The sequence below is a fragment of the Melitaea cinxia genome, chromosome 10, assembly GCF_905220565.1.
Source record: "Melitaea cinxia chromosome 10, ilMelCinx1.1, whole genome shotgun sequence".
NCBI classification, from domain to species: Eukaryota; Metazoa; Arthropoda; class Insecta; order Lepidoptera; family Nymphalidae; genus Melitaea; species Melitaea cinxia.
In genome coordinates this window covers 9,099,068-9,115,450 of record NC_059403.1, presented here as the reverse complement: position 1 = coordinate 9,115,450, position 16,383 = coordinate 9,099,068, and the positions used below count along the sequence as shown (strand labels likewise).

The 16,383-nt window shown below is 30.7% G+C and overlaps 1 protein-coding gene across 1 annotated transcript; it reads right to left on the bottom strand.

The window, feature by feature from the left end:
* Nucleotides 1–2,591: 2,591 nt before the first annotated feature.
* Nucleotides 2,592–15,653, bottom strand: LOC123657073 (sodium-dependent nutrient amino acid transporter 1-like). The gene is made up of 14 exons (XM_045592664.1): nt 15,558–15,653; nt 9,858–9,998; nt 8,870–9,140; nt 8,512–8,725; nt 8,356–8,399; nt 7,894–8,041; nt 4,792–4,870; nt 4,124–4,227; nt 3,856–4,042; nt 3,597–3,773; nt 3,337–3,436; nt 3,055–3,234; nt 2,883–2,980; nt 2,592–2,765 (listed from the first exon to the last, which is right to left on the bottom strand). Exons 1-14 carry the CDS (start codon nt 15,558–15,560, stop codon nt 2,592–2,594), a joined length of 1,920 nt encoding a protein of 639 aa, XP_045448620.1. The 5' UTR covers nt 15,561–15,653.
* Nucleotides 15,654–16,383: the final 730 nt, after the last annotated feature.

The window sequence follows — 16,383 nt, the reverse complement described above, 5'->3', positions numbered from 1 at the left end:
CTGTCAACTTATGTTTTAAAAGTCTTATTGATAATCCAGGTTTGTTGCAGTGGATAGGTTTGTGCGTACCCGATAGATATTTGCAACGGAGACGGAGACCGAGCTTGTTTGTTGTTGTTGAGCTGAGATTATAGAACATTTTTCTTGTTTATGAAGTGAGTTCACAAAATTGACTTAGTACATTATTTGCTATAAGTAATGAGTTGAATGTTTTTTTTTTAAATTAGTGTTACATTGTTTTCATTTTATAATTGTTGTTCATGTGTAGTTCATTCTATTCCTATTTATTTATCATCCTATATATTCATCTATTCCTATTTATTTATGTCGTTGATTTTCTGTGTTGATAGATATGAGTCATTGTGTTTTTTTTTTCTGTTTATTCTTTTTCTCTCTCACGAATTGGTTTCTGCATGTTGTGTTAGATGTACATAATAAATTTAAAATAAATGTGGTATCACCAAGATGGAAAATATATATATATAAGAAGTTTAATTCCTGAACTAAAAGTAAATAAAAAGTTGATTAAAGAGTATTTAAGCTGATAAGGATTTTTTTAATGTCACTAGTCGACAAACAAGCGTACGGCTCACCTGATTGTAAGAGATAATCTCTTCTCTCTCTCTCTCTCTTCTCTTCTCTTCTCTCTCCGTAGCTTATAGTATTATTTAGCTGTGTTCTCTGTAAGGTCGAAGTTCTACCCCAGTCGGGCTGCTCCATATTTTTATATATTAAGCAGGAAACATATACTGTATCAAGTACTGTACTGTGTGGCTACGGTACTAAAGAATATAGCCACCCCCTCTCTTCCCGTGGGTGTCGTAAGAGGCGACTAAGGGATAACACAGTTCCGCTACCACCTTGGAACTTAAAAAGTCGACCGGTGGCGGGATAATCATCCAACTGCTGGCTTTGGAATACACAGGCCGAAGACGGGCAGCAGCGTCTTCGGTGCGACAAAACCAACTCTGCGGTCACCAACCAGCCTGCCCAGCGTGGTGACTATGGGCAAAACAAATGAGGTCACGTTATTTTTGGCGTAAACTTGTGGAGGCCTATGTCCAGCAGTGGACTGTATAGGCTGTAATCATGATGTAATGATGATATACTGTATCCATCTAAATAGCAGTCCAATTACAGTATTGTAAGCGATCATTTTTAATTCATTTCGACCTTTTAAACAAATATCGTCATATTTCGAACAATTTAGCCAAAACCATATCAAATTATACACCTAAACCTTCTCATTAAAATATCTGTTAGTGGCAAATGCATAAAAATCCATTTAGTAGTTTTTTAATTCTATAGTAGTTTTTTAGAATTGCAAACAGACAGAGTGTCATGACGGAGAAATATGTTTTATAATATATGTTAAGGTAAGAAAGTAGGTATTATTATTATATCAAGAGATAAGGATTTCGCTTTTGTTCGCTTATATATTAAAATTGTAAGCTTATATAAAAAAGTGTATGTGCAATTCATACACGGCAGAAGTGAAACTTCTAAAATGTAGAAACTGATTGAAAACTCAGAAAAAGTAAAACAATATGAAAATCAAGTCATATTATACATTATGTCACACATTACAATAAATCTTATAAGTTATAATTATTATTGTATAAATAAAATTCTCGTGTCACAATGCTAGTTACCATACTCCTCCGAAATGGCTGGGCCGATTTTTTATGAAATTTTGTGTACATATCGGGTAGGTCTGCGAATCGACCAACATTTATTTCCTACTCCTAAGTTATAAGGAGGGAGGGGGGAATTAAGGGCGTTAATAACGTATATGGAAACAACGTTTGTGGTGTCAGCTAGTAATGTAAAAGGCTTGTGTTACAGTGAGCAAAAAGTAAATTAGACTAAATGAGACCAGAAAATCTTTAGTAAAATTATATTTCGTTTAATACATAAATCTTAATTAATTAGATTCTAGTAAGCCAGTTAATAAATGGCGATAAATACGTTTAAATCTTACTTTAGTACTTACTAGATACTACCTTGATAATATAATAAAGAGATACATCTTTATATATGATATTAATCTCTTTTGCGTTTTTGAAGAAACAATCATTTTGTTGTGGATTATATTTATTTCGAAAACATTAAGAAGTTATTAAGAGTGGGTAGTTAATTAAGTATTAAAAATCCAAAAGGTTTACAAGGTAACAAAAGGACACAAGTCTGTAACTCGTTTACTTTTTTTAAGAAAAGTAATTAAAAACTTAAAAAATTCTTGCCATGGAAACCTAGTTTTTGAATGGGTCGAAAATACTCGGGCATTTTAATATTTACACTTACAATATATTGCTTATGCAATATGAAATCATTAATTTTATGTTCGAGAAATAGTTTACTTAAACTTAATTTATATACTATATTTATATATATTTTATATATAATATAATAAACTTAATTCACCATTCATTATTAAATAATCATAATATTTTACAGCTATTCACAGATCAATCGCACGTCTTTACACATTTAATGTATTCGTATAATATTTCTGCTAAATTCTAATTTCTTTCCTATTTAGTAAAAAATTTACTAAAGTTTTGTTACTTAGCAAACAGTCCTATTATTACCTACACATTCCGTCTATATCCACCAGTCATAATTAGCCAAATATGCCTGGGCCACGACGTTCTCATTTGCTGTCGCTTCATCTTAGCAACTTCTTTGAATAACTTCCATTCGCTTCTAAGGCCTAATGGGCGCGGGCCCCATGAAGATTTTGGCCGGAATGATTTCTTGAGATTCTATGAAATACAGGTATATCAATAATGTTAAAAGGTATAAGTTATAAAAGAAGAACTTTTATGACACTTTTTCTATAGCAGTTATTTTATACATTGGGAAACAGATATTGTACTTACATCCCTCAAATTGCCAGCGTTTTTGTTTTGGTACATAGTCACAAATATAAATAATGGTAAAAGTACAACTCCGCTGGCCAATATTAAGTATCCAGAAACTGTAACAAATTGAATTATAAGATATAGCCTTGGGAAAGTTAAACTCAAAAGTATTCTTATCAATAAAACATACCGTAAGCCAAAACAGGATATATGTAATCTTCCCCAAATACCAAGGCTTCAACCGTTACCAGCGCGTAAATGAATACAATAATCATCATAGCTGGCGTAACGAAGCCCCAGCAGAACCGCCAATATATGGATGTTTTACGATTAGACATGAACTCAATATCAAGACAAATGTTTTCAAGACCTGTAATAATATAATCCTTCAGGTTTTGATCTGAGTGATACATTAAATTATTACATTATTAATTTATGTAATCGATTAACGTATAATTCTTCACATAATTACCATAAATCCAAAATAAGCCAACAATTTCTGTGATACCGCAGAATAATACTAAGAAAGTGCCAGCGTAATAATCAACCAATTCCAATATGTATTGACCACCCTAAAAAAAGTTAAAATTATCTAGTGGGTATTAGAATCGATGTATATTTAATATCCTAGTTTCTGTTCCCCTAGCTTCCGGAAATAAAATATAGATACTATACGAATATGTATTCGTCAAAATAGCCTGAAATTGCAATTGTAATATTTCAAATACTCACAGGAGTCATATAAACGAGGCCCATGCTAAAACCAACTGTGCAACTGCCTGCCGACATCACGATAGTTGGCACGCGGGGAAAAGCATCCAACAAAATAGTGTTGACAGAAGTTAACAGTGCCACGCCAGATCCTATTCCGAGAACCAACATCATCAAGAAGAAAAGAACTGAAAATAGCTGCAATATAACAAAAAATTTAAAGCAAATTTGTTTGATTTTAATACAACTAATAGGTATAACAAAATAATCTATTGCGTACCTGAGGTTGGAAAGTCTTAGCGATAGCGTCAGGATAAGAGATAAATGCAAGACCGGTGCCTCCTGATCCAACTACATCAGAGACAGGTTGTTGCAAGACATGCGCTAAATTGCCCAGGATACCAAAAATTGTTATACCAGAGAGCAAACTAGTGAACGTGTCCAAGGTTGTTATGATCATTGCATCCCTAGAGCAAAAATAAAAAATATTTAAGTATTTATTACACCTTAAGCTGTGCGTAAGTTTGCGTTTTTGTTTTTTTATTTACCTGTAAACATTTTGTTTGAACCCGTTATATGAAGAAAACATAATAATCGGTCCTGTACATACTGATAGCGAGAAAAACACTTGTGTAACGGCCGCATACCAAACCTAAAAAAATATAATAATTATCTATGTTATTTTACTACCTACACTTATTTCGTATACTTTATAAAAATAGTAATAAAATTGTATAAAATATTGAATTATAATAACATAATATAACTTATCAGCTAGTAGGCAGAATCACTTTCTTTAGATGTTAGTTATCTTTACTTAGTAGACCTTAACGCATACCTATACGATAGACCCTTAAGGAATAAAATAATAATGAATAATAATAAAGAAGGGTCCCACTTTCTTTACCTATTACTATCTATTTCGCATTTTATCAACATTCTAATCATAGACTATATATTTTGATTAGGCAATTAAAGTAGGTACCTATCTTAGCAGCTAAATTTATATTTTTGGCGCTGTAGCGTAGTGACGTAATCATACGAGTATTGTTAAATATTACCCAATGTAAAAAATTTAGTAAAATATTACTCTGTTTTACAATACTTTTATAGATAATACCAACATGTGACTAATTTTAACTTAATTATATTATAATTTTAAAAAATCTTAATTGTATTGATATTATGTATGTATATATTTAATAGTACAACTTACGCTAAGTTCAAGTAACTTTTCCCACTGCGGCGTTATGAAGAAAACAATACCGTCTCCAGCTCCGGGCAGAATAGCCGTGCTGTAAGAAAAAACAAAAATCATAAAATGAGACGATTAGCATAATTACATTATTCAAACGCTTACTGAACACAAAAATTTTAACTTAATTGCCCGTAAAAATGAAAAAAAAAAAAATTAAAACTTCTATTTTGTAATATGCATACATTTATGTAGGTATGTATTTCATCTATACTAATATTATAAAGCTGAAAAGTTTGTTTGTTTAAACGAGCTAATTACAGTAATCACTGGTTTGATTTTTTTTTTGTTTTTATATATATAGTTTTTTTTTTTAATAATAACCTATTTGTTTTTACTTTTTTTAATTTTGATTAGATAGGTGCTCCAGTTTGGTTGCTAAGCAATAAATAAAAGTGACATTTGCTCACAAACGTAAAGACCATCAGTGCTCAACATGTAAAATTTGTCAAATTTCTTTCGAAACTATTTGGTTAAATTGACACATTGTTTCTTTTAAAGATTCTTCTGCCCCAAAAAACCAGTCTACAATATAATTTTTTGTGTTGTTGTGTTGTGAGCAGGGTTCGCCAAACCGATTCATAAAGGTAACCGTTTGAAACGGTTACCGTATAAAATTAATTTATTAATTTTATATTATTATTTATTATTATTTATTTTATATTATTAATTTTATATTATTATTTATTATTATTTATTTTTTATTATTATTTTATTTTACTTTTTTTTAATTTTTTTTTATTTATTTTATTAATTTTATTAATTATTTAATTTAAATAATTTATTTTAAAAAAATAATAATAATAATAATAATAAATATAAATCTGTGAGCCATCGTTTAAAATGAAGAATCTGTAATGTTCCTTTGCTTTTATTGATAATGCTTGGTTTTTCATAAGACTGGCTTCTTTAACTATGAAAGTAATTAAGTTTTTTGTTTTGAATTATTCGTTATATGCAATATAAACATTAACGCGAAACAGAGATGAAAACTTGCTCGCGTCACGCCCGGGGCCTGTCGTCTATCACAAATAAATAAGTTTTAAGTAAAATCACGCAACACACGGGAGCGAATGAGATAGAGATATGGTGTACGTTCGGACCGCAATCCGAGCTAGCGCAGCGCAGCTACAAGAACGGGAATTGCCCGCTTAAACTTACGACGCGAACGTTATGCCTACTACCGGTTTATTTCGATACTGTATTACCGATATGAAAATAAAAATATATAATAAAAGCGACAATATTAATTTTCTTTAAACACCGTAACATTCTAATAACAAATACCACTTTTTTAACTCAATTTTCGACATCACAGCAGCTTATAATATACATTAAGTTGATGTACTACATTATTGGAACTGTTCATACAATGTTTTTTTTTTTCAACTAAAACAATCGTATTCTTAATCACTGTAACTTGAACAAAAACAGCTGTTCGTTTGATGTATTACAACGTGGTCAAGTCGTACTACAGAACGCAAAAAATAATCGTATGACAATTCACTTCATTACGGATGCGTCTTTATTTAATATCACTGGGCCACTTTAATTGCAACAAAATTGTAAAACGCTCTCATGAAAAGTTTACAAAATCAGATACAATTTTCTTTATATCAGGTATCGATTTGATCGTGGTTTGCACTACCTACCAGCATTATAGGGTATTTCCTAACTTCTTTTCGATCCTTTCACCAAGAAATATGCAATCGCTGAATCGTCTTATCTTTTTAAAGAAACTAATGTTTGTAATAATTAATATCTAGACTAATATTAAAATATGCTGGCATTTATTTCTAGATATGATAGGCTAGACTAAATATCTCATATATTAATGTTAAAAGGTAGTTTACAATAAATAATTATGCGAAACGCTCAATGAAAAACCGTTGTGAATGCTTTTAGACCTACTTATTTCGCGATCGTCGATAAACGAACCACTTTTTATTATTGAAATAAAAGGATGAAATTTATAAGATAATACGAAAATATTAATATTCGTTAAAATGTAATTAATAATGATTTCCGCACATTTTTATTTTATTGATTTTCTCAAACTCTATACTCACACAAAGTATAAAAACTATTCTGCGAGGGCGAATTTAATTGCTTTAAATTGACGTAAAGGTGTTGTTATTTCTTATATTATATTGTCTACTGTAGTAAAAAAGTACTTATTGAAGTAGACAGTAGACATTAATTCTTTTTTTTTTTTATTATTTAGAATATCAATAAGACGATTTATAAATCGACCACTCGGAAGAAAAGAGTTACAAATGATAAATATATGCAATAAAAGCACTTAAACACGACCTATGTAAATGATTGCTGATTTTTTTTATTGTAACTATACAATGATATACATATTGAAAAATACATATTGAATATAAAATCATTAGATCATTCAAACATCACGAAATGTCGAAAACCACTTGACGTAGAGATGAAAATTAGCATGGACGTAGTTATTAGCTAGTAGACGTCTAACAAGAACGGATTCCACAACAATTATAGGTATTTTTATACAATAGTAGGTACTATTTTAACACCTCTTTGTATATTATATAATATAATAAATTACTACGCGAACGATTTAATGAGCAACCGTTAAATACTGTAAAATATAAATAAAATTCTTATTATCTTTGTTAATTTAATTAGTAGATAATTTTATATATTTCATTATAATATTGTAATCAAATTTAATGCTGCAGTATCATTTCATTTAAATTTTAATATTACACCACTAATACGAATGTTTCGAAATACAATGCAGTATTCTTGCCAAGGCCACTGATAATACCTTGAAATATATGAAATATACGGATATCCGTAGATTTTTTTTAAGTGTAGGTATGCATAATAGACATTCTTAAAATCCTGCTAGATAAAGAATAGAAAATTGAACTATAAAATGATTTTTTTACAAGAAGAAAAGGGAAAAGTTTCAAGAACAAGTAAAGCCCTACTAGACAAAACGGATGAGGATTTCGCTGGATAAGTTAAATTGTATCAATTAATTTCACATTCTTTAAAAAAAATATAAAACAATATTTTTTATACCTTATTAGAAGAATGATCATTACGACGTAAGGAAAGATGGCAAGGAAATATGATGCTTTTCCTGAACTTTTAACACCTCTGGACACGATGACGAAGATTACAAACCATGATGCTAGCAGACATAGTGTCAAGTACCATAAAGGTGTACCTAAAAATGATCATTAATATTTTTAGTTAAATTCTTATTTCCTATACATAAAATAATAATAAAAAAAAAATATATCGTTTTATTTATTGAAGAATTGTGTTATGTCAGTATTTATTTACACTTTCGCACACCAATACAAGGTTTTAACAGTATTACAAATGATGTATAAAAATATATTTATTCGTTTTTGTTACAATGATAAAGGTTTATCATATAGTCGCAGAAAATATTGTTAGAAATTGAAATTTTAGTATCAGAATCTCTGTTTTTTCTTATAATTTGTGTGTGATAGTTTGCTTGTTTTCTAAACTTACCAAGACCATCTTCAATTCCATCAATTTGTTGAAGTACTGTGCGTCTATAAGAAAAATATTTATCTATATAAATATTTTTTTTAGCAAATAATAGTTGGTCAACAGTTGCAATTAATATACCTGAATATTAAACTCGTGAAATGATTGTTAACTTACACAAAATACAATTCGGCACTGGTAACAGAATCATTCGTTAGGGTAATATTTTCCGTCAATCCAGATGGTACACAATTTTCCCAGTGAGGTTCACAAACAGACCATGGTAACGTTGCAGTAAAGCTCATAGCTAAATAGTATAGACATAAGGCTACGATTGATACGTAGTAGGAAAGAATATATGCACAAGCCAATGACTGTGCGTAACCAACTCCTAAAATTAAGAATGTTTAGCGGTTAATATAATTTATTGTACTCGTATAGTAAAACAAAATTGTGGAAAAACATTTTTAATTTTTTTTTTTCTAAAGTCACTAAAAATTAATTTTTTGTGGTTTCTGGTCAAGGTATTATTTACCTTTCATTGCTGGAGCCATTGCCCACACTTTGACATTATTTCTAGAGCTGAATTGTCCTATTATTACTTCAGCGTAATACATGGGCTTTCCTATTAGTAATAGAACTATTATATATGGAATAAGGAAAGCTCCGCCGCCGTTTTGATAAGCAACAAAGGGAAATCGCCATACGTTGCCGAGACCCACGGATGTTGCTATACAGGACATGAGAAACTCGATTTGATTACCCCACACAGCTCTTACAGGTTCACTTTCTCCTAAATCATCTTTCTGTAAATGATAGAAACATAACATAATATACAATATACTTTATTGTACACCAAAACAGATATGAAGGTACATATCAGATTGATTTTAACAAAGTATCATAAGGTACAATGGGCGGCCTAAACGTGTAAATATACTACGTATATACTTACATAAACATAAAAAACTTATATATAAATATTTTAGTATATAATATATAATACACATTTACACACACACACACATATATATATATATATGTTTGTAGTTTACTATATATATATATATATATAGAAATATAGTGATAGGGGATTTCAAGAAGTAAGTTATCCTCATATCGAAGACTACGTTGAGAATCACTAACAAATTTAAAACATTGCTTTAGAAAAGCAGGCGCAAAAGGGTTTCGCTGGCTTTGAAACACACAGGCCGTAGACGAGCAGCAGCGTCTTTGGTGCGACAAAGCCAGCCCTGCGGTCACCAACCCACCTGCCCAGCGTGGTGACTATGGGCAACACACATGAGTTCACGCATTTTTGGCGCGAACTTGTGGAGGCCTATGTCCAGCAGTGGACTGCAATAGGCTGGAATGATGATGATAATGATGAAAAGGGTTAAATAGAATAAAGTAGGTTGAAAATATGCGTATTCCTGCGAAAGCAAATTGGGAATATATAGGTATGAATATTTTAAGATAAAGCAATTGTGCTGTAGGAAAACATCAATAATTGAAATATTTACCAATTTTTCCTTTTTTTCTTCTATGGGTGCTTTTGATGCCGGAGGCGGTATCGTTGGTTCACTGGTATAAGCATACTCTGGGGGTGGTTCCGTAGGAATGAATGCTGGGTTAACATTACCCATCGTAGTTTTGGGTTGAGCCTGGAAAAAATAAATGTGTCAGCTTGTCGAGTAGTTTTGCATAGAGAACTTCTAATCAAAGTTAGAGGCATATTTTGTTATTTTGTTTACTTTGATGAATGGGTAGCTACATTTCGATTGTTAATTTGTTACACGATGTTAATTGCAGCTGAATTATGAAGGCTTATTTTTAAATTAACTTTTAGCGTCTTGTTCTTACAATAAAATAATGAAATGTCGCTAACAGGAGGAGCTCAAGACAAAATGAGAAGGCTACTAAAAATAAGCGCGTAAAATATTATAAATCATGAGTTTAAAACAGGGCAAGTAAAACATTACTTTTAATAAAGAAATAGATTTTGCGTTAATATAACTTTAGTGTAGAGACAATTAAAAGAATTGAAAATGTCAACTACAAGGTATTAATAATTCGGATTTCTTATAATATAATAAGAAAAATTAAGGATTTTATTGTATATATTCAAAGCTCATCGTCAGATCGTTACCACGTTTCATCGGGTCCGTCCTGGTGAAATACATTAAAAATTTTTTTTTTATTAATAATCTATAAATTGTGCTCCGCGGTTTGACACCATGTTAATTTGAAGAGAGACAAGCCTACTGCTTTCCTCCGAAATCCAATTCGAAAACAATTTTACAATTTAAACCAGTAGTCCAAACTAAGCCAACAAATCGCGCGAAGCGAAAAATTGCACGATTTGTTGGCAACTTTATGTTAAAAAAAATCTAGCACTACCCGTGTCAGTCGCTGCAAAAAGCAAAGTACTTACATGATAATGAAAAACACACGTTGTTGGATAATCCAGTGGAAGTGGACTATGTAACAGAAAGGAAACCAACAAAGGCTTTCAAGTCACTACTTTCATGCGGGGTTATCAAAAGAATATAATCTAAAATATGCACTGTCACCATTTGTATTGCTGAAATATTATAAGACTAGAAATACCCGTGCGAATAAATAAGTATAATAATTGTCAACATGTTGACGTAGTTTCAAAATTAAGTCCGTCATATACCTATATAATTTTAATAATTAACGAATTTACAAAAACAAAAGAAAAAATCAAATTTTTAATTGTGGATGCCGGTAGAGCAAGCAATTGTCTATAAAATGATTTATGTGCAGTGATTATGAGATTTTTTCTAAAAAGAGAGGCAAACATCTTAACCTTAACATATTAATATATATGATAATTATATGTAATATTTATGGGTATAACACGTAATTCTATGATTGGTCAGGTTATTAGGTTATTTATATAGGTATATTAAATTTAAGATTTATCATAGTCGATAGATTTGTCTATATTAATTAAGTTTTGAAAGCAGATCTTATCCTCTGGATTTATTTTATCTAACTGTATAAATAAAAACCAATCACCGAAATATATGGATCCGCGAACAACAACCTGGAAATTTTTTTTTTATAGTTTTTTATTGTTGGACAAGGTTTGTATAATAGAAAATAAAAAAAAAGTCGATATATACGCAAAAAATGTGCGGTACGAAGATTGCCAGGTCAGTTAGTATTATATAGCTTACTCATATAAACATAGACATAGATATATAAAATACCGTTTTAACTAACAAAAAATCTAAATCTATACTCGTATGTTTTGTATTTTTTTTAAGTTCAAATTATGCAACAGCTGACGAATGACAGAACAGCTGATAGACAAAAATAACTTTAACAACGTTTTTACGTTTAGTACGACTTTTAATTCAAGTTTATCAATAAAGAAATTGTAATTTTAATACAATCGTTAGACATCATTAAATACTCTTAGAGGTTTTACAAATAAAATATAATTATAACACAATTTAAAAATAATATCCACGAATATGTTAGCTATAAAAAAAAACTTGTGTATTGTTTACTTATTTAATTACTTAATAATTATTTTTGTTTTTAATTTGTCTTACGTCCCGACTAGAAATAAGGTCAGGCTCAACCAGATCATGTATCTAGACCGGATCAGGATACAATGAGGCATGCCGGATCCGGCAAGCTCTATCAGGACCAGGTCTGGTCCAGACAAGGATAGCCTGATGTAAAATATAATCAAGTATGGTAAGGCATACTGGATCAGGATCCGGTCTGGTCCTGATCAGGATAGCTTGATGTAAAATATAATCAAGTATGGTAAGGCATACTGGATCAGGACCCTGTCCGGTCCAGATCAGGATAGCCTGATGTAAAATATAATCAAGTATGATAAGGCATACTGGATCAGGACCCGGTCCGGTCCAGATCAGGATAGCCTGAAAGAAATTACGCGAACTGAGCCTGAATCGCGCTAACAATGTTTTAAGCGCGCTTTGTATATGTATATACAGTTATCAGGACAGTCTAGCAGGGAGTCCATTTCTACACAGTGGAGCAGTCGTAAGTAATAGGAAATAGTTAATTATTAGAAGTTAATAAATAAAATTTAATTAATAATGATAATTAATTAATAACAAAAATAAATAAAAATAATTTATATTTAAAGTAAAAACATAAATAAATAATACATTGGAAAAAATAAACGGAAATAAATATCATAATAATTATGTTAAGCTACATTTATAATATCAATTCGCTTTTTTTTTTTGTTAAACATTTTTTTCAAATTCATGTTTTTTAAAAGGGCCGGGCCGAGCCGGCTGATCTCATCTCATCCTGATTAGATCCAGACTAATCATCTGCGTTACATGCCTTATCTAGTCCTGATCAGGCATGCCTGGTCCGGTCCTTCTAAGGAAGACGAAAAAATTTCTACTCGGAGTAATCAATGAAATATGCAGTTAAAAGATTTAGAAGGAATCTACATTTCAATAATTATATATTTAAGATCTATGTACACGTTGGCTGGTTTTGTAAGATCAAAATCGTGAAGAGCATTAAACTAGTTGACGTCTATGAGGAACATTGTCTTACGTCGTGATGTCAATGGCTTTATAGGCTGTATTAACAATTGACGATATATATGGGCAATTGTTATTGTTTTGAAATTACGTATACCTACTTCATAATACTTTACTATGTTAATTAGAATTTTCCTTAACACAGTTTTATGATACGTGATCAAAACATATTATTGTTTGCAACTTATTATGTCTCTAAAAAAATAAGAATTATACGCAGTTTACATTAAAATTGGAACAATATTTAGCTGTAAGTAATGTAGTAATCAAAATGTAGTTATCGCTGAATAATAAATATTTATCACGATTTTGTATTGATTGTGATGGGTTTATCTATCTAATAAAACAGAGCTGACCTTTACTTTATCGATGGTATTAAAATATGATATTTTCAATAAATATGTTTTTTTTTGTTTCGTACGCGTTAACACGCTTTAGCCTTGTATTATCCAACGGGTAGGCATAGGCTTCTTTCCCCATGTAGGAGAAGGATCAGAGCTTAATCCACCACGCTGCTCCAATTTGGGTTGGCGGATATATTACCTACCTACCAGGTTTCGTAACTAAAACACAATTTACGTAATGTATATCGCAAAGTTTCCGCGGTCACTAAAAATTTGGTATTTGCGTTGAATATATCACCTATAGATGATATTTGCGGCTTCACTTGCTATTATTTTGAAAGTCATAGCGGATTTTTTTTTAACATTTTTAAAAATATGTTAATCTTATTTATTATTAAATTATTACTAGGTGAATATGAAACTTAATAGTTTCTTGTTTTTTTTACAGTGGTACAAATCTATAAAGGTCACTGAAAATTAGCATTGGTCATTAAATACCCCTCCCGTATCTCGACATACGCTGAGTGACTTTCCTTTTTTGTTTAGGTACACTGATATGCAGACTCTATATTTCTATATCACTTCTTTTATATTTTTACTATAACAAAAAAATTATTTTATACAATCACAGTATTTGTATCAAGACTGTTATTTTTATTATTATCATTTTAAAGTTTACTCCTTAAGAAACTATATGATGCACGGTGTGAAAAAATATGCGCAGTGAAATGGTGTGAAACAACGAAATAGCAGTGACTCGGAGAGATACGCTTTACAGCGCTTATAGCTGTAGGAAGATATAGGAGTACGTAATAGTATACCAACATTTACTGTATCGAAAGGAATATAAAGCGTAGAAATATATTTTGCTTTTTGGGTGCTTTTGTTTTTATTAATTACAATTTGATCCATTTAATAGAACATTTTAGTTGCCACGGTAATCGTTTTTATGGTGTTAATTGCAGTCGTGTGTCGTTTCTGGCACACACGCTTATTTTATAGATATTTGTTTCATGTTAATTATATCCCACATGTTTCTGTAAGGGACGCGTGTGTCAAAAGTAATGAATATTTAATTCAGATAAATTATAGTAGGTACCTAATAATAATTTACTACAGCTAAAATGCATATAATTGTGTTTGCTCGCAAACGAAAAAAAAACCGACTTCAATTACATCGACGACTAATACAACGTAGACCCACGAAAAAATAGTCAAGTAACTACGCCTTATCAAAGATTACTCAAAAAGTAGTTATCAGATCTCAATAAAATTTATATGTGACCACATGACAAAGATCAGCTTTCGATTAAATTAAAAATTATTAAAATCGGTACACCCAGTAAAAAGTTATTGCGGATTTTCAAGAAGTTCCCTCGATTTCTCTAGGATCCCATCATCAGATCCTGGTTTCCTTATCATGGTACTAAATTAAGGATATCTTTTTTCCAACAAAAAAAGAATTATCAAAATCGGTACACCCAGTAAAAAGTTATTGCGGATTTTCGAGAGTTTCCCTCGATTTCTCTGGGATCCCATCATAAGATCCTGGTTTCCTTATCACGGTACTAAACTAGGAATATGTCCTCTCCAACAAAAAAAGAATTATCAAAATCGATACATCCAGTAGAAAGTTATGCGGTATAATACAACGTAGGTCGACGAAAAAAGCGTCAAGTAAAAACGCATTATTAGATATAACTCGAAAAGTAGTTGTTAGATTTCAAATAAATTTAAATGGGACCAATTGACACACACCACCTTTCGATTAAAACAAAAATTGTCGAAATCGGTCCACACGGTCAAAAGTTCTGATGTAACATACATTAAAAAAAAAATACAGTCGAATTCGAGAACCTCCTCCTTTTTTGGAAGTCGGTTAAAAATGCTCAATTAACGCATTTTCACATATGTATTATATAATATAGTATGCTATATAGATCGATAATGAAATAATTTTGTACATTCTTATATTTCATAACATCATGCTAATGTTTGAGGAGGTACTTTACTAAATTCTTTTAAAGCATGTGTGTACAGTCGAACTGAATGCCTTGATATGAAAAAAATTCGAAATTCATAATCGTAATGCTTAAGTGATTATTTTATTTGACACTACCATAAAAATAATTAGAATCGAAATGAATATAACCAAAATACTAAATGAATGCAATTTCTATTTATTTTGAAAAAGAAATTGTTTATGTTGGTGTATTTATAAACAATGTATATTCAAAATTAGCAATTTTCAAAGAAATAAATATAAAATAATATTTTTTTTAAATAAACATTTTTTTTTAATTCTTACCATTTTTTTGAGGTCAAGAATTCGACAGTGCTTCGAAATTCACTAGTTTCCATGCGCAAACGTTGGGAATGCTTCACGAACCACCAATAATATTAGAGTGAGGCGATGTTGCTCTACTCTTTGGTTTATGTTGTATTTCCTATCACTGACAGTTTGACTAATTAATTCCCCTCTGCAATCAACGTAGATCAATCAGTTTAAATAATTTTCAAATAGATAAGTACAGCCAAAATAAACATTAAAAAAAAATAGTTGTATACTTTACACGTGCTCAACGTTTAACTTATTATATGATATTCTTTTTTATGTTTTTATTTATATTTTCAATAAAAGAGTTATGTTACAAAAACAAACATTTTATATACATGTGTTCGACTTCTAACTGCGGTACTTCAAATGGGGGTTCTGTAAGTGCTATAGATCACGTTACACGGGATAAAAGAATTGTGTGGTTTTATGAAACCACAATGAAAGTGAAATTTTAGTGAATAAAAACATTTATAATAATTACACAGATCAAAACACACAAATACCTCGGAACAATTGCACGAATAAGCAAGAATATCACGGTCAGCTGATGCGAGCTATGGGTGCCGCCATATTGGCCCTGGCTGCCCTGCCATGTGCTTTTCACTTTATCCTTACTCCGCGGCCAGCTGTAACGCGACACGGTGCGACATGCGATAGATGAGCGAAAAATTTTGGGGTGATAGAAAGTAAAGTTTAAAAAATTCCTAGCACTTTTTTAAAATTTTATTCATCTTAATAGGGGTAGGGCAGGGATAGGGAAGGGATATTAAGATGAAGAATAATTATACGAGTTATA